Source organism: Malaya genurostris, chromosome 1, assembly GCF_030247185.1.
Source record: "Malaya genurostris strain Urasoe2022 chromosome 1, Malgen_1.1, whole genome shotgun sequence".
Classification (NCBI taxonomy): Eukaryota; Metazoa; Arthropoda; class Insecta; order Diptera; family Culicidae; genus Malaya; species Malaya genurostris.
In genome coordinates, this window is record NC_080570.1 from 79,930,558 (window position 1) to 79,954,215 (window position 23,658).

General features: G+C 38.1%; 1 protein-coding gene across 4 annotated transcripts in view; it reads right to left on the reverse strand.

The window, feature by feature from the left end:
- Nucleotides 1–14,824: 14,824 nt before the first annotated feature.
- Nucleotides 14,825–23,658, reverse strand: part of LOC131440597 (beta-galactosidase-like) — a 61,975-nt gene continuing 53,141 nt past the window's right edge. For all 4 annotated transcript variants that reach the window (XM_058612018.1, XM_058612017.1, XM_058612015.1 and 1 more), the window contains 3 exons: nucleotides 19,601–19,732; nucleotides 15,148–15,399; nucleotides 14,825–15,097 (listed from right to left, as the gene is read on the reverse strand). In XM_058612018.1, coding sequence (XP_058468001.1) covers nucleotides 14,909–15,097; nucleotides 15,148–15,399; nucleotides 19,601–19,732 — 573 coding nt within the window. In that variant the 3' untranslated portion in view covers nucleotides 14,825–14,908. The remainder of the gene's footprint in view (nucleotides 15,098–15,147; nucleotides 15,400–19,600; nucleotides 19,733–23,658) is intronic.

Consider the following 23,658-nt stretch of genomic DNA (forward strand, 5'->3'; position numbering starts at 1 on the left):
TAAGTAACCCATGTTGCATCAATTTGATGCCTATCATATTAAATTACCTATTGCGGAAGGGTTTTCCAAAGATATCACAACATTTGGTGGATATTTGTACAAAGTGGGCCAGAATAAAATCAATCCTAAAGTGGGCCAAAACACCTCTGTTACCCTAATATATAACTATGATGACATTAACTTTTCGTTCAATAGCTTTTAAAAGTGATGTCAGGTCTGCATATTTTTCGCGCGAGATGAAAAACGAATACAATTTATCTGATTGATTTTTGTTTCCATAGCGTATGTAATGCTGTATTCCTGCAACTTTTATGATAATAATGTCATGTCTGCAAGTTTTGCGTTTAATTCAAACAGATAAATCTTGCACAACTTTTTTGCAAGTTTTAAATTTTATATCATTGTTTTTTTTTCTAAAACTGAAGAAAACTGCACACACTGAGCTAAAGATTCACGAGGCAGCCAAAACTAGCGGACTCAGCAGAAACATATTTTTTACAGCAAGGTTATCAATTCGGCTAATCAGAGCTTCAATCATTTCACTAATTTTTCTTTCACAAGAGATTTAAAGCAATTTCGACGTATATTGTGTCCGCTACAATTATGACAGCCGTTTGGAAAGTTTTTGATAAAATGCACAATTGTGATAGTTACTCCTGTTTCACATGACGATGCAGAACTTTAGTGAAACACAAACAAGTTGGTGATTTACTGCACAATAGTTTTAGATGTACTTAAAGTTGTTCTATAGTGATTTTTTCAGTAGTATTGTGAAACTTAACAGTGATAAGTTGCACAACCAATTTTAAAATATTTAAAAATCTTTCTGAACATATCAAACATAAATAACATTTCTAAATCAATTGTAAAACATCTTGAAAGTTCAATAAGTTACATTTGCTACTTGGGAAGCAATCAGCAAATTTACGTGTTACTGATCAGTTTCGGCATTTTATTATGCCGAACTCAAGAAATGGTTTTAAGTGTGTAGTGTATAACAGTTGCAGATTTTAAACACTCAAAATTCTATATTTCTGGATTCGCATGAAACCTTTCGTTTGAATGTGCGTTCAGTTTTGAAATTCTCGACCGAGAAGATTCTTCTATTTTTGTTGCGTCGTTACTTCTAATGACAATTTGAAATTTTCAACACACACCACTCTGTATTTCCGGACCTAGAAGTTGGATCTCAATAAAATAAAAGTTGTATGGAATGATAACACCATTCATTTAAATATAAGTTCGCGAAATAGGCCAAGCGATATCTGATAGACCAATGTGAGTTCCATTTTGATGTAACTATTGGAGATATTTTGTCGAGAGATTGTCAAGAGAAACCTCAATGAGCAATTTTCGGAACACGGCAAGACGAATGAGAAATCGTGTCGTGGGAATAGAAAGTGAGGAATACTCCATTCGATGGAAATTTGACTTTGCTAGGAAAGTTTGTCCAGATTCTGTTCTTACACAGAGCATTATGCGCGTGTCTCCCCCAAATAATGATTTTATTGATAGCCCCTTTCCAATGATGGAATTTTCTATAGAACTCTTGTCTTGTAACAATAACGCTCCTGGATTGGACGGAATTAAATTCAACTTGGTGAATAATCTGCCTGAGCTCGCGACGTTTTTTGAGAATGTTCAACAAGTTTCTTGAGCAAAATATTGTTCCACCTGACTGGAGGCAAATGAATGCTATCGCCATTCAAAAGCCGGGGAAACCAGCTTTCAATCACAACTCATATGACCCTTTGCGATGTTGTCCTGCATCAGAAAATTGTTCCAAAAACTGACGGGTAGCACAGTTTTTATCTGGAATCATAGGCAACATTGTGAGAAAATGCGATTATCACGTTAAAAATAGTTTTGAGTTCGCGGAACAAATAGCAGAAATCCATATAACCGAAGAGGAAATTCTGTTCTCGCAGGATGTTACGTCATTATACACAAACGTGCCGATTTTTTTTTATTCAATAGTATAAGATAATTTTAGGCACACTGCTTAAGCTCTAAGATGCCAAGGGTATTTTCTAATCTTAATTAACGACTAACTTAAAACTAGAATAGTATCATTAGATTATGTCGTCTCGAATTTTCGAAGATCCAGCCTTCAGCTGGCGTTCGGCAGTGGTCGGTGAATTGAATATTGCATGACTTCCAGATGGCGCTATCTATGGCCGCTTCCTTTCGGTTCGTGTTGGTCGAACCTGTAGGTGGAGATTATACTTTCTGAGCGAGGTATAACAGATTATACTTGGATATTAATGTGTTTGAGGTACTGGTATATAAGAAGCATATAAGAGATATCCCGACTAGACAACACATCTCGGACCGGAACTTCAGGTGGTCTAGCTCGGGCCCTTAGGGAGTCCTTTAATAAAGACCTGGCGTCACGATACTCCGTACACGTCCATACGACATGCTCGATGTCCTGATAACCGTCGCCACAAGCGCAGAGGCCGCTCTCCACGATTCAAATACGCTGGAGATGCGCGTTGAATGTGTAATGGTTTGACATGAGCCGAGACATCACACGAATGAAGTCACGACTCACGTTCATCCCCCTGAACCAAGGTTTCGTCGATACCCTAGGGATAATGGAATGCAGCCATCGTCCCAGTTCGCCATTGCTCCATGAAGTTTGCTAACTTTCGAGAGTTTTCTGACAAGAGATACTGAAAAATTCATTAAAGCAGATTGGTCTTTCATAAATATCACCTTCTAATGCGCCCACCTTAGCCAATGAGTCCGACTTTTCATTGCCCGGAATGGAACAATGCGAAGGGACCAAGACTAACGATATTGAATAAGACCGTTCAGATAAAGTTTGCAAGTGTTTCCGTATTTTCTCCAGGAAATATGGGGGATACTTTCCTGGCTTCACTGCGCGGAGAGCTTCTATTGAACTTAGACTGTCCGAGACAATGAAGTAATGGTCTTTGGGCAAGGTTTCAATGATCTCAAGGGTGTACTGAATAGCAGCTAATTCTGCGACGTAGACTGAAGCCGGATCACTGAGTTTGTACGAAGCGGTGATGTTCTGATTGAAGATTCCGAAGCCTGTGGACCTGTTGATGTTTGATCCGTCAGTGTAAAACATCTTTTCACAGTTGACTGTTCTGAATTTATTATAAAAAATATTTGGGGCCACTTGAGGGCGTACGTGATCCGGGATTCCACGAATTTCTTCTCTCATGGATGTGTCGAAAAACACAGTAGAATTTGAAGTATCCAAGAAATGAGCACGGTTGGGAACAAACGAAGAAGGATTAATATTGTGAGCCATGTGTAGTGATAATGAATTAAGTAAGAATATCGGTGACATACATAGTCTAATTTCTCAGCACTGCACACATCCTCTGGCACGGAAATTAAACAATATAACTGGCAACTATGAAAAAAAAGAAGAAGAACAAAACGCACACTCGATGCGTTTCACCACAAAAGGAGGAAGAGAGGAAGAGAGAAAAAAAGAAGAGAGTTAGATTTCGATCGTCTGAGCGGGAATCGGAGAGTTGCGTCATTCTTTGGACTACTTTCACGAAGGCACGACGTGATATTGGTTATTCCAAAATTTGGACACGACATGGCGCAACCAGTAGGTAAGTAAAATAAAGATACCTTTAACTATATCCATAACTTGTTGGACTAGCCAAAGCATGAGCGAATCGGTCTCTGCATAAAAAAAAAAAACAACGTGATTCTAATTGAATATTGAATACATGAGCGAAGCGGCCTCAGATTGTTGAAATAGTTCAAAATGGCGTCACTTAAAGTAACAAAAGAAATTGTGCATGAGCGAGGCGGCCTCTGCACGACACAAAAAAAAATTAAAATGTTCATGGAACATTCGCGGCGAGAAATTGATGAATTGATTGTCTTGAAAACTTAATATGTGATGTGATGTGATGTGAAGTGAAGCCACCATCAGTTCAAGGACTTGCCAGTGGATGCGGGTAGACTTACAGTAGCCCCGATATGACTCATCCATTCACCTTCTTACTATAGCTGTTTCCGAAAAGCGAACAAAAAGGGTTGGGCGGATACGTAAGTAGAGTCACTTACTCGTATTCCGCGGGAATAAAAGATGCTCTTCCAACCATAATATCCAGTGCATGGATGAAGCATATCGCTATACATGCTTGAACCCGCCTGATGGTTTGTTTGAGAAGGGCGCGTCAGACTCATTTCAAACCTTCAGAAGGAAACAAGTTTCCTTCAAGTGACTTGGGCTGGCTATCCACAATCCCTCGTCCAGTCATCAATTCGTCCGATGCCCTGATGCTCCCTCCCCTTTACGTGATAAATGTTTTATATTGATAAATACAATGGAAAATAGTGTAATGAAATTAATATAACATAAAATGATAGATGATAGATTACAAAATAATATAATGTAACATAATATGCTATAATATAATACAATGTCATACAATATAATATAATATATTATAAAACAATATATAAAATAACAGTTGATGTAGAGTGTTATTTATGCTCTTCTATCTTCGCAATACTGCAGGAAGTAGAATATTTCTCTTCTAATAACAATACTAATATCCACATCTATAAATAATATACCAAGCTCATCTTGTGACGACCTTGATATTTAGTTAAATGTTACTTTAAAAATGATAACTTATAAGGGAAACAAATTTATATTTTGCGCATAGGTACGTAGTACTACTCATAATAAACCCTATAATATAATATAATACAATATAATATAATATAATATAATATAATATAATATAATATAATATAATATAATATAATATAATATAATATAATACAATATAATATGATATTAAGCAATGCAGTATAATACCATACAACATAGTATATAACCACATAAAATAGTGTAAGACGATAATATATGAAACAATATGTTATTATACAATATAACAGTTAATGTCGCAGTGTAAGTTACGCTCTTCTAATAATAATAATAATAAAAATAATAATAATACATGATGTAATAAACAACAGAATTATATGTTGTAATATACTATGATAAACATTGCACTTTGGGATGGGCTTCTACCTACAAGCCATTTCGCACCCTCTCATTCTGTTACTAACGCAGAAGGCGATAGCACCCAGTCGACGCCGTTCTATTGACCAAATGTCATCATAGACGCTCGGGGAGGCATGAGATAGGGACTTGTGAGGACTTAGTTATCTCACCATTTGACGACCTGATTGTCTTGAAAACTTAATATGTGCAAAAAAAAAATCCTGATTTGGAGCTTGAGCGAAGCGGTCTCAGCTGAGTATTACAGTCTGCATAACATTGATTTGAATAAAAAAAAAGGCGCCATTGTTATAAAAAAAAAAGCAAAAAAAAATATATGTCCTACATAACACGAGTCGGTTCAATGGCTCGATTATGTGAGTTCGATGGTCCAAAAGAGCTTGAACAAATTGTTGCAACGATAGCAGAACATGCGACAAACCGAGAGGTTCGTATGGCTTCACTGAAAATGATAAGTCGCAATAAATGTTTCACAGATCTCATCGACAAAGTGCGTGAGATCGAAGCGATTAAGCTTAACGAAGAATTCGTACAGAAGAAACATGGACATTCCGAAGACACGGTAATAGCATCCGTTAGTGCATCGTTCCCACATACTATGGGTCGACCATCGAACGACGTACCAAAGAGTTTCCACAACTATGGTAACAGATCATTCAGAAGGGGAGCTTCTAGGGGAAGACATCACTTCGTTAGTGAGGGTCATTTTTCCAGAACATTTCGTGATGAAAAATGTTGGCGTTGCAACAGCATATACCATAGAGCAAATGAATGCAGTCACAGAGACAAAAAGTGTAACAATTGTGGGTTCCTTGGCCATATTCAACGAGCATGTCGTTCGCGTGGCAGGACTGCTAATTTGAAGCGACTATCTACAGAACAGCTTAATACTCCACGGAAAGTAGCCGCAATAGATGAGATGAAAGAGGACTCAGAGCCAGTTGATCCAGTAAGTGGCCACACATAATTAAATCATAATTCGTATCATTATCAACAATCCTGAAAAAAAAACAAGAGAAATAGCTTAAAAAAAAAGTGAATTACAAAAAAAAAATAATAATAATATGTTTGAGATATCTTAAATCTTTATGTATTAAAAAAAATTGAAGGTTTTCATCGTATTCACGTTGTTCTAGATTCGTCCGAAATTCATTCGAGTTTTAACAAATATGTCATCCGCATCTGAAATAATGAAGTACAGTAGCCGTGATACACCACGAACAGCTAAAGAGGTACCAGACGCTCAAGTTGCCCACATCGGAAATCAAATTAACAGCAAACAATACTTTGGAAAAGACGATGCGTTTATCACCGCTACAGTATCAGGAATGAAATGCAACTTCATAATCGATTCCGCTGCACAGGTGAACACTTTCACCGAGTTTATGTTTCAGAAGCTTATATCGGATGATAAGTATAGCACTGGGGTTCTGAATGTTCAATATAAGACAGATAAGCCCCTTAAAGCATATGCTACTGAGGGAAACATAAAAGTTATAGCTACATTCCATGCCCCCCTCCATGTGTCAAACGACAGACCAACGCACATAGAAAAGTTTTACGTAGTAAATGAATCTAACGCTTTACTAGGGAGATCTACGGCTTCACGATATAGTATATTAATGCTGGGTCTACACGTCCCACTCAAATCACAAGCAGATCATGTTACCAATGAATTATACGCTGGTGAAATTGCAACGGTGGCTTTCGACGGAATATTCCCGAAGTTTAATATTCCACCAGTTAAAATCTACTACGACACATCGAAGCCACCTTGCAGAAACGTATTCACTAATATACCGCTTGCTGTAAAACCGTTAGTCGAAGAAAGGTTACAGAGTCTGGTATCGGCGAACATCATTGAAAGAGTAGTCGATGGTATGGATACTTCTTTCTGTTCGTCAATGCTAGTTGTACCAAAAGGTAAAAACGACATTCGCTTAGTCATCGACTTGCGTGGGCCAAACCGCTACATTCAACGTACTCCATTTCCAATACCTACCTTATAAAAAATAGTGGCTGAGTTACACGGAGCCAAATGGTTCTCAACAATAGACCTTACGAATGCATTTTTTCATATAGAATTGCATAGCAATTCCCGGCATCTCACGAATTTTTTCACCGAGTTCGGTATGTTTCGATGCGTCCGACTTCCCTTTGGGCTATGTAACGCTCCTGATCTATTTCAAGAGACACTACAACGAACCGTGCTAGCTGGATGCATAAACTATTTGGATGATTGTTTAGTATACGGAGCAACTAAGCAGGAACATGGCGTAAATTTGGCCAAAGTACTTGCATGTCTTGCTAATCATAATGTCAGATTGAACAAGGACAAGTGCGTTTTCGGCAGCCAGTCCGTCAAGTTTGTCGGTTTTCAGCTTACTCCCGACGGCTGGCAAATTGACGAAGAGAAGGTCCAAGCAATCAAAAATTTTAGACAACCAAATAGTAACGCTGAAGTTAAAAGTTTCCTAGGACTGATTACTTTCGTGGACAGATTCATAGTAAATCGAGCGTCGAAATCGGAACACTTGCGAAATCTTGCCAACTCTGAAAATTTTTATTGGGGTGATAAAGAAAACGAAGAGTTTAACAATCTCAAAAAAGAGATCTCAAACTCCATAAAAAAGCTGGGATACTACAACCTCACCGACCGTATAGAACTTTTTGTAGACGCATCGCCTATTGGATTGGGAGCAGTGCTCGCTCAAATTGATGAGAATGGTATTCCTCGAATTGTGGCTTGTGCTTCTAGAGCATTATCAGTCTCTGAAAAACGTTACCCACAGACCCAGAAAGAGGCACTTGCTGTTGTGTGGGGCGTAGAAAGATTTGCTTTTTACTTGCTAACTAAATCATTCACTATTCGCACAGACGCGGAAGCTATCCAATATATATTCAATGCCAATCACCGTTTGGGAAAACGCGCTGTCTCACGCGCTGAAAGTTAGGTTCTACGATTACAGCCGTATGACTATGAAATTCAAAGAGTACCAGGGAATCAAAATATTGCTGACGCTTTGTCCCGTCTTATAATATCAGCCCAGGAATCGATTCCATTCGAAGAAAAAGAAAGCCATTTCCTTTACGCATTGGATTCTGGTAATATGGCTATTACGTGGGAAGAAATTGAAACGGTATCTGAAAACGATAGTGAGTTAATATCGGTTCGAGAAGCATTAGCTTCGAACAAATGGCCTGCAGATCTGCGCGCTTTTGAAGCACAAAAAAACAATTTGCACTCACTTGGATCGATGGTATTTAAAGATGATAGAGTAGTACTTCCATACACACTCCGAAATAAAGCACTCGATTCTGCTCATGGTGGACATATCGGAGAGGTAACGATGAAACGTGTGATGCGCGAATTCTTCTGGTGGCCTAGAATGTCCACAGAGGTGACTCGTTTCATAAAGAACTGTAACACCTGTGTTCAACTGTCCAAACGTAACCCTCCATTGCCTTTATGCTCTCGAAGTTTGCCCGAAGGGCCTTGGCAGATGTTACAAGTAGATTTTCTTGAAATCACTTCTTTCGGAAGCGGAAAATTTTTAATAGTAACGGACACATATTCTCGTTACTTATTCGTAGTCGAGATGAAGGCGACTGATGCTGAATCAACAAATTCGGCCTTGAATGACGTTTTTAGGATGAGGGGATACCCATTGGTCATACAAAGTGACAATGGGCCTCCATTTCAAAGTTCATCTTTTGTTTCATACTGGAAAGACAGAGGAGTGAACGTAAGAAAATCTATACCACTAAGTCCCCAAAGCAACGGGGTCGTAGAAAGACAAAATTCCGGGATCATTAAAGCCTTATCAGCATCTAAGTTGGATGGGACATTATGGCGTACAGCACTACAACAATACGTGCACAGACATAACACAGTCATTCCTCATTCGCGGCTATTAGTTACTCCCTTCGAGCTTATGGTTGGATGGAAGTATAGAGGTAATTTTCCCGGCCTTTGGAAAACAAAATCCATAGAAGATTGTAATGACTTCGATCGATCGGAGGTTCAGGAGCGAGATACTGAAGCAAAACTAATATCCAAACAATACGCTGATCGTGTACGAGGTGCGAAAGAAAGTAATATTAAAACCGGCGATACTGTTCTTCTGGCGCTACAAAAAAAGTGTAAGACAGATCCCATTTTTTCATCTGAACGTTACGAAGTAATCGCTAGAGACGGAGCGAAGGTTGTAGTGATGAGTATATCTGGAGTTCAATACACGAGGAATGTTCAGGATATAAAATTAGCACCAGCTATTTCGAATCAATCCCTCAGCTTATCCTGTGAAGAAGCGAACACCGACGAACAATCACAAAACTCACCAGGCATCTCATCCGAAGATTTTGCACAAAAGAACTATACCATGAATCTCCGTCAAATGTCCACTTTGCGGCGTCCTTTGCGATTAGACAATGATTACATTTATCATGTATTTTTCTGAAACAGAAACAGCAACGTAATAATATTATTATCAATCAAAAATAAAATAAAATAAAAGAATACAGATTTCGTTAAAATGACATTTAAGTGCACTCTTTTTTCGAATCCACTCAAATTCACACATGATACCCAGAATCATGCACTGAGAAAAAAAAGTATAATAAATTGTTCGAATAATTAAACGTAATAAAATAATAACAATAAACTGTGTCTTTTTTTCATATTCTAAGAAACGATATTGGGGAGATATATCAACAAAATTGAGAAGAGGGTTTAAAAGTCGTATTTTCAGCATCTGATAAAATGTTATACTTAATTTTGTAGTTTGAGTGACTATATGATCATAACAATTTGATTGATTTATGACACTGAACATGCTAACTGTTCAGGATGTTTCATTCTATTATAATAGGTAATATATCTGAAGAGTACCAACGAAGGCAGATGTAGTGATAATGAATTAAGTAAGAATATCGGTGACATACATAGTCTAATTTCTCAGCACTGCACACATCCTCTGGCACGGAAATTAAACAATATAACTGGCAACTATGAACAAAAGAAGAAGAACAAAACGCACACTCGATGCGTTTCACCACAAAAGGAGGAAGAGAGGAAGAGAGAAAAAAAGAAGAGAGTTAGATTTCGATCGTCTGAGCGGGAATCGGAGAGTTGCGTCATTCTTTGGACTACTTTCACGAAGGCACGACGTGATATTGGTTATTCCAAAATTTGGACACGACACCATGTAGTCAAAATACAAGGACATAAAACGGGTCTGAGAATTGAGCTCGACAAGCCTTTCGAAGTTTTCAATCACCATTGGATTCAAGATATCGCATCGGATTAGCAATCGATATGAGCGATCCCAGAATCGATTTTTCAACGGTAAGACGCCCGCGAGCACTTCGAGGCTCATCGTATGAGTCGATTGCATGCAACCTAAGGCAATACGCAAACAACGATACTGGATTCGTTCCAGTTTAATGAAATGGGTGTTCGCGGCGGATCGGAAGCAGAAGCATCCATATTCCATTACGGCCAATATCGTTGTTTGGTACAGCCTGATCAGATCTCCTGGGTGGGCACCCCACCAAGTTCCGGTTATTGTGCGAAGAAAATTAATTCTCTGCTGGCATTTTTCTTTCAGATACCTAATGTGACATCCCCAGGTGCCTTTTGAGTCGAACCAGACCCCGAGATATTTAAATGTGAAGACCTGAGCTATGGTTTCACCCCCTAGTTAAAGCTGTAATTGTGCTGGTTCTCACTTCCTTGAAAATACGACCAGCTCAGTTTTCTCCGTAGAGAACTCGATACCCATTTGAAGAGCCCATGTCGACAAGTTGTCGAGGGTATCTTGTAATGGTCCTTGGAGATCGGTAGCTTTGGGTCCTATAATGGACACAAAGCTGTCGTCGGCAAGTTGTCTTAGCGTGCAAGATGTGTTGATACATTCATCAATGTTGTTCACGTAAAAGTTGTATAAAAGGTAAACGTGCCGATTGATGAGATGGAAGGAGATAGAAAAACACACAAACATCTATCGAGAGAGTTTCTTGGAGATGGTCAAGCCTGTGTTGGAGTCGACTTTTTTTCGCACATAGGGGATTTGTATACGCACAAACCTTCGCCGTTCCAATGGGATCACCACTTTCGCCGGTTATTTCTAATGTGTTAATGGAACGTCTAGAACAGGAATGCTTAACAACCTTGGAAGAGAAACATGTACCAATTAAAGTCTATCGTCGTTATGTGGATGATTGCTTCTGGGTAGGACATAAGGAACACATTCAGCAAGTTATAGAATGTTTCAACAATTTTCACAGCAAACTTCAATTCACTATTGAAAAAGAAGAAAATGGAAAGTTGAAATTTCTGGACATGATGTTGACCCGGAGAGACGATCACATCGAACGAACCTGGTCACCTAAACAAACCGATGGAAGATACCTGGATTTCTGCTCGGAAATCCATATGCGCATAAATGCAACACAGCGATTGCACTCATAGATAGAGCAATTAAGCTGTCTGATTGTAAGAACCGTCCATCAGCAATACGAACGGCCAAAAGCATCTTGCAGATTAACCATTGCTCTAATTGTTTTGTTTGCAAGATCCTAAAGGAACGTGTTCATAGGCATTACAACAGTCTGCAGGAGAAAAAAGTAACAAATTCCTGATCAATCGTATGTTGCAGTTCCGTACATTCCTTGGTTTAGTGAAAAATTAGAAAGGATTTTTAAAAAGTACAGCACAAAACTTGCATTTAGACCAAGAGATAAAATTAAAAATCAAGTGTTCACTAAGCTAAAGGATCTGATCTCACCAGGAAAACAGACGAACGTGGTATACACGATTCCGAATTGATAACCAGGAGAGCAGATTAACATCAGAAATGTTTCACATAAAAATACTCGGAGAGGACAGAATGGTTATACCATATACGATGGACTGGTATCTAAGCTGCGGCAGTATTGGAGTAGTAAAGCGTGTGGACGGTCGAGAATGAATGATCGTCCAATCGTCGGCAATGAGTGAGTGCGGAATAGAGTGAATGATGAGTGTGAATTTTTGTAAATTGTAAGTCCATTGTTCCAATTTGTGATTATTGAGTATGTAATATGTTTGATTGATTAGTGAAATTGTAAATTGTATGTTATTCCTGACGAAAAATATATGTTGTAGACGTCCGATGATGGCTGAAGCATAGTAAGCCGAAACGTTATGCAGTACAAAAAACGGCATTAGGGTGTATTTATTTCACACCGAAAAGTATGAAAAAACAACAAAATCTATCCAACGATTTAGTCTTGCTGACGTCGATGTTGAGACCCGCCGCTGAGGAGCGCTCGACGAGATCGTTGAGTTTACTCTGCATGTCAGAGCGCCGTTGCGATACTAGAACAACGTCATCTGCCAAATCGAGGTCGTTGAGATGCGATAGGCTGCCAAAGCAGCCCACGGTTTGGTACACTGTCAATGGCACCAACCATTATTTCGTCTATCACTATGAGGAACAGTAGCGGTGATAGAATACATCTTTACCTCACTCCAGCGACTACCCGAATAGGGTCAGACAAGGCTCCATTATGCAGTACTCTACATGTGAAGGCCTCATACTACGCTTCGATGAGGTTGACGATTTTATCTGGGCCTCCCTCGCGCCTTAGAGCCCCACAGGTTTTCGTGATTGAGTCGGTCGAAGGTTTTTTCGTAGTCATTGAAGACTAAAGGGACTAAAGGGAATTCATTGACCTGCACCAGAATAATACGGAGCGTGACAATATGGTCCACACAGGATCTTCCGGCACGGAATCCTGCCTCCTACAGTCGGAGCCTTCATCCGTTGCTCCGTCAAATTAAATTCAGTTAAACCGACGTCAGTTTCTATCTTGAAATAACAAACATCTATTTCAATTGATTGAGAGAGCGCCTATTAAATAAGCTCCTGGTGAATATTTAGCTAGTTCAAGATAATTATGAATAGTAACCACAGTCAATCTTATATTGTACTTAACTTCATTGTTTTCTCTTCCAATCTTCGTTTCTAATACTTTGAAATACATCTCAATGCACACCGAAAATTCGAAAATTAGCATTCACACTTGCTGGCGATAACTGTGAACTCAAAAGGATACCGTCACCTTTTGTTTCTTGTACCCGTTGGAACAATTTTCTGTCATCGAGCTTATGTTCATGCCTATTTATTCGAACTTGTTCACTGCGGGCGGCTGAGAAAGAGAAATAGAGGTGGGTTCATTCGCTCTTGAAACGGAGCAAGTGAAACTTCAAATGACTAGGTATGGTTACGATGAATCCAGTGGATCTCATTTGATTATGACCACAAAAGTCGATTGAATGATTTGGAATACACTGACAGTGAAAAGCAAGAAATTTCATTTTCATCAAAATAATTTCATTCGAAAATGAAATCTTACCGCACTGATTCCTAGTAAGTGAATGAACGATTTATTAATTTCAGTTGTTTGACGGAAAGCCGCCATAAATAAGTTCAGTTTTAGCAATGACTGAGCGGAAACATATATTGGAGAAGCCAAATGAATGAAAAACTAACAGAAAAGATGATTTTTTGGAAAAAGATACGCTCAGAGACAGGACTCGAACCTGCGTTCTTATGCATTCCGTGCATACGCGCTACCATTTCGCCACTCTGAATCTTGTCTTAGTCACTCTAAAACGCCAGACATACCTTATGATAAAAAAAAACCGGAATTTTTATTTTAAAATTCCCGCGCTTGTAAACTTTTATTCTCTCAACGTTGGCAACTTTTTTATACACATTCTGTCAAATTTTGACGCATATCGTACGATTGGTTTTTGTTTGGCGTCTATACAAAGAAGTTGAAAAATTTTCGTGTGGCGATTTTTATAATGGATGAAAATATAGAACAACGGCTCGCCTTCGAAGCGCCATTCGGTCGATTGTTGTGCGGTTTCGACGTCATATTCATAGATCCACACCTCATCACCAGTTATGATGCATTCGATGAATGTGGGGTCACTATCTGCGCTGGAAATAATCTCTTTGGCCACATCAACATAACGCTGTTTTTTAATGAAATTCAGCTTTTTTGGCACCAGCCGAGAAGCGACGCGTTTCAAACCCAAAACATCAGTTAAAATGTGTTCGGCTGATCCATAAGAGATGCCCAACAACACAGCAATCTCTCTAATCGGTACAGAACGATTTTGCAACACGATTTGCTTCGCCGATTCAATGTTTTCTTCAGTAACAGATGTTGTTGGGCAGCCAGGGATCTCATCATGATCCAAGCTTGTACGACCACCTTTGAAGCGTTTATACCACTCGTATGCCTGTGTTTTTCCATCGATCCATCGCGTAGCCCAAACGTCGGTTAGTTCAAAAATCTGCAACTAAATCTAGTTTTGCGCAATCCTTTCGAATGAAATGAACTTTAGTTTTAACATTACAGGGTCCGGCACTCGAAGTGTAACCAATTAAAAAGGCCATAAATTCAGTCTGGAAAATTACTTTTACTTAATTCAAAGTACAAAATGTGTAAAAATAATACAAAATTCAGAATCAATTCACTTTTGCTCGATATGACCACCTTTTGCCTTGACTTGATGACTTGAGAGAGCGAAGGAGTTGCTTCGTTTGGCCGAAAGCGGTCAATTTCCGAACATTGTATTTTCTGACGAGAAAATTTTTCCAATTGAGCAATTCGTAAACTCTCAAAACGATAGGGCCTTTTTAATTGGTTACGCTTCGAGTTCCGGACCCTGTAGTGTGATTGATACACCTTTTAGAAACTAACGTCAATAAATTATTTGAACACAAGCGGTTTCAATGCAAATAAACGAAATATATTTAGTATTTATGAATACAATTACAAACTAGTACAGAGAATTTCAACAGCCGTCAATTTTCAAACTTCATCTAGTATTGCAACATCAGAGAAGGAAATTTGCCTAGAATTTGGAGCCTTCTGAAATTCTACAATTATTATTTCATTTGGACCAGTTTTCAATAGTTCTTTGGGGAGGTACACTGTAATCTGAGGGCCAACTACGGCCCAGTAACGACCTAGGTTGAATCCGTTGACTAATATGAAGCCCTAGAAAAAGAATATTATAATTTGTCCTATAAACGTTTGTAGGATCGTACTTTTCCCCATCCGGACATATTTATATATGTATCATGAATTTCACTGGTGTTGATTATTACCTCTCCTTTGAATATCACGGGGCCATGAATAGCGATACCTCGATCATTTACGCATTGATCATTTGTAGATGAATCAGCCACCTCTTTGAGCTTGGTAAAATTTTCAAATGGAAATCCTATTATTGTCCAATCGAATAATTCCACATAATATGGCTTTTCATATGTTTGAATTGTAACACTTCCAAGAATTCCCTGAAAAAGAATAGTATTGAAACGTCTACGAAATATTTTATTGAAACAAAAAGAAGCAACTGACTGTTCGTAAAACATCATAATATAACATTCTTACTTTCTCCTGCTCCACGTTTGGTTTTAGGAGATTTCAATTCGCACGGAATGATTTGGGGTTCCGTTTACAATGATCATCTTCAATATATAATATTTGCGACAATTTTAGCATGACGGTTTTAAATATGGGTAGCATGACACGGATCCCAAGACCTCCTGAACGTCCAAGTGAATTAGATTTATCTCTTTGCTCAACTTCAATTCGACTAGATTGAACCTGGAAAGTATTTCCTGATTTACACGGTATTGATCACTTACCAATCATCATCTCCATTAGCAGTAACAAAGGCATTGCTAATTCAGGTCATATTCCATATGATTTGACAAAAAATGTTGACTGGATAAAATACCAAAATAGTATCTCAAGTACTTTGAACTCAATGGAAGAGCTCCCCCCTCTTGAAGAATATTACTTCCTCGTTTGTTCGATTCTAGTGGCCGCAGAACAAGCACAAACCAAACAAAACATCAAATGGCATCTGTATTTTTAGACATTAATGGAACATTTGATTCAGTTTCCATAGATGTTCTTTCAGACAAGCTCCATCAACATGGACTTCCAACGATTATAAATAATTACTTGCACAACCTTTTGTCAGAGAAATGCATGTATTTTTCACATGGCGATTTGGCAACATTTAGAATTAGCTACATGGGTCTCCCGCAAGGCTCATACCTCAGTCCGCTCCTCTATAACTTTTACGTGAATGACATTGACAGCTGTCTAGTAACCCCATGAACACTAAGACAATTGGCAGATGATGGCGTGGTTTCAGCTACTGGACCCAAAGCTTACAAGACATTACAGCAAGCAACAGAATCAAATATTCAACAACACACGAAAATAATGAAGCAATCCCAGGATTCGGGCCTGTTGATTTAACTTTAATCTTCTGTTTTTTTTTTTGCGCGGGGAATCGGTACATCGGTAGAACGAGAAAGGTCACATTTATTCGTAACAGTTCGGCTGAAAAGTTCGTATCGTTTAATAGAAACACACATTTTTTTGCTAAAATTCGTTTCTATTATTCAACATAATTGCCATCAGAGGCGATACAGCGATTATAGCAGCTTCAGCGATTACCTCTTCATTGCTTCTAAATTTTTTACCAGCGAGCATTCTCTTGAGGTCTGAGAACAGGAAAAAGTCACTGGGGGCCAAATCTGGAGAATACGGTGGATCAAGGAGCAATTCGAAGCCCAATTCGTTCAATTTCAGCATGGTTTTTATCGACTTGTGACACAATGCATTGTCTTGATGAAACAAAACTTTTTTCTTCTTCAAATGAGGCCGTTTTTTTAAAATTTCGTCCTTCAAACGCTCTAATAACGCTATATAATAGTCACTGTTGATGGTTTTTCCCTTTTCAAGGTAGTCGATGAAAATTATACCATGCTAATCCCAAAATACAGACACCATAACCTTACCGGCCGATTGTTGAGTCTTTCCACGCTTTGGGTTCGGTTCATCGCGTGCAGTCCACTCAGCTGACTGTCGATTGGACTCCGGAGTGAAGTGATGGAGCCATGTTTCGTCCATTGTTATATATCGACGAAAAAAATCGGTTTTATTTCGATATAATAGCTCCAAACACTGCTCAGAATCATCAATTCGTTGTTGTTTTTGATCGATTGTGAGCTCACGCGGCACCCATTTTGCACAAAGCTTTCTCATATCCAAATATTCGTGAATAATATGTCCAACACGTTCATTTGATATCTTTAGGGTGTCAGCCATCTCGATCAATTTCACTTTACGGTCATTGAAAATCATTTTGTGGATTTTTTTCACGTTTTCATCGGTAACAGCCTCTTTTGGACGTCCACTGCGTTCATCGTCTTCGGTGCTCATATGACCAGTACGAAATTTTGCAAACCACTTACGAACTGTTGCTTCGCCCTGTGCAGAGTCTGGATAACACTCATCAAGCCATTTTTTGGTATCGGCGGCACATTTTTTCATCAAAAAGTAGTGTTTCATCAACACACGAAATTCCTTTTTTTCCATTTTTTTCACAATAACAAAAATAGCTTCACTCAAAATGCAATATCTCACAAACTAATAATCAGACAGCTGTCAAATTTATACACGTATCTTTTGAAGGTTGGTACTAACTGAAAATGATATGGATTTAATTCTAGTGGCGCCCTCTCATAGAAACGATACGAACTTTTCAGCCGATCTGTTAGGTTTGTAATCGAATCCCGTGTGCTAAAATCCTACATTGAAATAGGAAGAACAAATCAGTAAACAATGCATTTATACTATTTCCTGTTTAGAAAATTTATTAGAAGGCAAATTGAGCTCTTGAAAATTGTAGCGTTGGGGGCAATTGGCTTCCGAACAATGTTTTTATTTGTACAACTTCTTGGGACGTAGCGATAAATAGTTTCTTGCTCTGGCAGCAGTTTCCAATATTTTCCAGTGCATCTTCTGTTTTGCTATTCCAGAAACTTATAACTCAAGTTTCAAAATTGTCACACCGAACCAGTTTACAAGAATGATGTACCATTTGACGTACTAACAAAATATATACCTTAAATAACTTGTCCGTTTGTGCTGTTCATCTGGGTATCGAAAGCATGATCCCGCGCAGCTTCAGCTTCCTATAATGGGAAGAATGATCCAACAGGTTTTGACTTTTAAATTCCTCGGGGTGTGGTTTGATTCCAAACACACGTGGGAAAGACACATTAGGTATCTGATAACAAAATGCCAACAAAGAGTAAATTTTCTTCGAACAATAACAATTTCAGCGATGGAATATGGATGCGTTTGCTTTCGTTCCGCTGCAAACTCTCATATTATCAAACTTGAGCGAATTCAGTATCGTTGTTTGCGAATTGCTTTAGGCTGCATGCATTCGACAAATACAATGAGTCTTGAAGTTCTGGAGGGAGTTCTTCCATTGAAAGATCGTTTATGGGAGCTTTCATCGCGACTGCTAATAAAATGTGAGGTAGTGAATCCCCTGGTTATTAATAACTTGGAAAAGCTAGTTGCGCTTCAATCTCAAACAAGATTCATGACAGTATATTTCAACTATATGTCACAGGAAATCAACTCTTCAAGATATATTCCTATCCGTGACACCCTCGTAAATGTCCCTGACTCAACTCTATTTTTTGACACATCCATGCAGCGCGAAGTGCGTGGAATCCCGAAACACCTACGCTCGATGGAATTCCCAAAAATATTTACAAGTTCAGGCATATTGACTCTGAGAAAATATTTTACACGAACGGATCAGGAATTGAAGAATCTACTGGGTTTGGTATATTCAACAATAATGTATCGGTCTCCTTTATGCTTCAAGAACCTGCATCTGTTTATATAGCAGAGTTAGCAGCAGTTCATTATAGTTTGAGTGTAATCGTCACATTATCTCCAAACCATTATTTTCTCTTCACAGATAGTCTGAGTGCAATTGAAGCCATTCGCTCAAACGCTGCTGGCAAAAATAACCCGTTTTTCTTGTGCAAAATAAAACAGTGCCTGAACGTTATATTGGCATGGCATGGCATGGTTCAGGGGACTGGATGTGAGTAGGGATTTCATTTGATGTCCAGACCCATGTCCAATCACTACACGTTAGATGCACATCTCCTTCGAATTGGACTTTCTGAGACTAATCATTGTGCTTGTGGCGAAGGTTACTGCGATATTGATCATGTCGTTTGGACATGCGTGGAGTATCGTGATGTCAGATCTTAACTAATAAATTCCTTGCGTACTCAAGGTAGACTATCCAATGTCCCAGTTCGTGACATTCTTGCTTATCGTGACCTTCCATACATGAAACTTCTTTATCATTTCATTAAGTCCATTGCAGTTCCAAATTAAATTTTATTTTATGTTGGACTGTTTTTTCTTCCATGAGCTCAACCAATAGCCAGCTATCTTATATTAAATAAAAGTGATGAACTGATACAAACAAACTTGAAATAGTTATAAGATCATGTACAAAATAAATGTATTTTATTTAATATGATATTCGAAATATATTAGGTTTAAAGTACTGTGTATTGTGGATGCCACGGCGTAGAAAAACTTATGTATATTGCCTATTTAATAAACGTATTTATGAAAAAAAAACATTCTTACTTTGCAATCATCCAAAACGTCGAAATTGATGCGACCTTGATTTTCTACCAAAATTGATAATTTAGTTCCCCATCCGGCTGAAATCGGAAGACTGTTAATCGCATTTTCTCTCGACAGTGTCCCCACGTAAAACTGAAAGTATATAAACATGTTGATATTATTATACTGATTGTGCAATTTATCCAGCTAGTTTATCTTACAATACTGGTAACTGTTGTGTTATGGAGAAAGCGCAATTTAATAATATCTTTAAGTTATTCCTGTGTTATGACGAACAACAACCATGTAACTTTTCTTATATTATGACAAATTTCGCATGAACGACTGTGATATTTACTATAGAGAAATTGAATATGCAACTATACGAGTAACTAAAATAATAATCAAGAACAAAGTTACGTTTATTTATTTATGACTGTATAAAGACTCGATTGTGAAATTTATTTGAAGAAATTCTCATGTAATTGCGTCTGCTTTATTTGAAGCGATTTCGCAACTAATACAGAAACTTATGCATCGATCCCATTACAAATGCAACGAAAATCTAACTGTGGAACTTCTGGAAGCTACTATGTAATGTAATCAAGAATTCAATTGATGTTTACAAAAAACGTGCTTAATCCACTTAACAGAGAGATGATACCTTTTTATAATTTTTCAGCATGTGTTTTTTGCATGAATATTCTTCGGTGTTTTAGTTCTCATGACATTATTTTAATGACCGTCGTTTCAAGCGGCAATGTAAAATTCTATTCACTAATTACCCTGTAATGTCGAAACTGCAAATCGGATCGAATTTGAATCTAAACATGTAATAATTGATTGAACATTCCATGAGATGTCGAAATAAGTTCCACTTTAGAGTTTATGGTTATTTACGGAACTACCAGAACCGGTATTCAGGAACCAGTATAACCGAAAACGATTCGTATGGCCATAAATTAATATGACGAATAAATGGCAATAGTTTTGAGTCCAACTTTGAAGCTTTTTTGGATTGGCATCTTCTATGAATTTTAAAAACTCATCACCCTGTAATTCCAGAATCGGATAAAATTCATAAATTTTATATAGGACCATAAGTCCTTTAATTTAAATTCTTGTTTTCGAAATTGAGAAAACGGTTGTGCTTTGAGAAATGATTCGATGCTGGAACCGGAATTCTAAAATCGGTGTAACCGAAGTCAGTTAAATCCACCTCAAGAACTGTATAGTTTACATTTGATTCAAACTGTTTGAAAATCAGTGCAGACATCTTTGAGAAATCGTAGTGCGGATTAAATTTTTGAATACCTTCCGAATCGAAAACTGAACACCGCTAAAACTAAAATAAGTTTATTTGGTTATCGGCTATTCAAATCTACAAACCCAATAAACCTGACAAATTTATGTGAAACGGACATTTCTATACTAATCATCCTGTATCTCCTAAACCGGAAGTTGGATCTGACTAAAAAGCGAGATGTTTTATAGGATCTTAAGACTTTTCATTTTAATCTTTTATAATTCCTAGATTTCATTTGAATTTTCGATCGGTTTAGCCATTTACGATAAAAATGAGTAACACAATTTTAATTTCACTTCACATATCATCCTGTAGTTCCGGAACCAGAAGTCGGATCCAAACGTAATTCAGGAACCTTGTTTGGGAGCATACGACTTTTCATATGAATCTAAATTTGTAGGACACTGTTGAGTCATCTCCGAGAAAATTGAGTGAAATTATTTATCACACACGCATTTGCTAATTTCGACGAACTGATTCGAATGGTATATAGGTGTTATGTTCTAAATTTTATTGCTGTAAGTAGTTTAAAACAATATAATTATGGAATTCCTTTCAACTCGAACAATTATGTTGCCAAAAACGAACCGTGCTAAAATCAGTCCGAGGTCCGTGTCATGAAAAAGTATGCTGTACACAGTCTTTATGGTACTTAGAAACAATTGTATAAAAAATCGTGTTCCACGTTGCTTCCAAGCATTACTTTGTCATCCAGCGCTCAAAACTCCTACTGCTGGAATAAGGCGAAAAGTCGCTTACACAAAAATGTCGATATCTCCGTTAAATATGGACCGTTTTTGACAATCTATGGCTTGTTGGATAGCTATCACCGTGCGAAATCTCAGTCTAAAATAATATTTTGTTTTCAAGGTCAATTTTGACAGATATTGCCAAAAACCTGAACATTTTGACATCAAACTTCGTATAACTCAAAAAGTAAACATTAGATTTCAAAACCATTCAATAGCCTTCAGGGTGATGGGAAGACCTTTCATATGCGACTAGTTTCATCAAAATCGGTCCAGCCATCTCTGAGATCTCGACCTCTTTGTTGACAACATACACACACAGACATTTGCTCAGTTCGTCGAGCTGAATCGATTGGTATATAACAAACAAAAATGTCTAAAGTTTGAGCGAATTCTATACCTATTTTATAAATTTATAAAAAAGGTAAAACATAACAAACATAATTTCTAATGAATAAATTTCTAATGTATTCGTACGCCTGGAATTTTCAAGCGAAGCGAATCTTGAAAAGAATTTATCTACAATATTTTCTAATATGGCATCGATGGTAACAGTGAGTTGAATAGAAAATTGTTCACGCAACGTAATGATTTAAACTATTTAAATAACGGGAAACAATAACATATGAATATTTCAAAGAAAAATATTATTCGTTTTGTTTTGATTTTAAACAAAAAAGCAAAGCCTTGGTATTACATTCCTGTAGTGAAATTTGACCTTCTGTTTCAACAGACTTCGCAGCCGATTCAGAGTGTACAGAACCATTGCATGGCTGGTGCTACGATTCTACTGACACTACGAACATACGACAACTGGTTTGTAAGACCAGTGTCCTATGCATTGAACCGACAACCCGGGACGAAACAAACTAGTTGAATTAAAAAACAATACAGTATAGTCATTCATCTTAGTGAGTTCATCATTTGTGATACGCATTGTAGGTATTATTTTGGCAAGCCCATGTGCTGAAGTTAACAAGTTGCTCAAGCGGTAATATACACCTATAAGAGTAGCTTTGATGAACTTACTTAGTGATGACAGATTGTAACCGTTACCTCTATTCCAAAATGCAGTATAAAACTTGGTGATTTTTGCGCCACTCTCGCGGATACCGAGAGATCACCAGTCGCGTTTAGTTGCCCGACTATGTTGTTTTAGCATGAGATTCCTCAGGGGAATTAGCTCGAACGGTTACTTAGTTACGTTTAACAAAACTAGAAAAACTTCTAAATTCAAATTCGCCAAAATACCACCTTGTCACAATAACCAATCGTTCACACTTTTCCGGTACCTGCAACAAATAATCGACTCGAGAACAAAATACCAAAGTGGAGAAAAACCAACGGAAGTAAGAGTGAGTTCTTACAAAAGGATTCTGCTCAAAGGCAACGGAAACTAGAAAACGTAAATTTTAAACTTATATTTTTCATTCCACTCGGTATATTATAAACGGACGTTCAGGTACGACAATTGTTTTATACGACGGCAAGAAAACGTTTACATGGCCATGAAACTTGGTGACATACCTGCGCAGGTTTTTAGCAGCAACGATGGTGACGGAAACAGCTCCAAAGCCGACTCTAGGGGTCGGCGATGCCGGCTGGCGGGTAAAGATGGCGTGACCAGTGATGGCGACTCATGTGCGTATGGCCGAACTAAAGGTGCGGAGTGTGGTTCGGCTGGACGGAAGACTTCCGATTTTTCTCGACAAGAGCTTCTGCAACGCTAGGAAGCCGTGCAGACCCGGGATTATCCGCAGTAGTGGCCAACGTACCCTAGAAGGACCTCACGTACTAAGATTCCGCATCGATCCTTGCCACGATGAAATGAAACCTCTACTTTGGATTTAGCAAATCGGTACGCAATTGACCACGTATCTCGATCGCCAGCTCTTGGAAACGGCCACAGAATGTAACGAAACGGCCTGAATACGCGCGATATTTGGTTATCGCCGTGAAAACTTTGCAAACGTAAACCCACTAAACTCCGTTTGACTGCCTTGGCGGCGGGCCTTGAACGACAC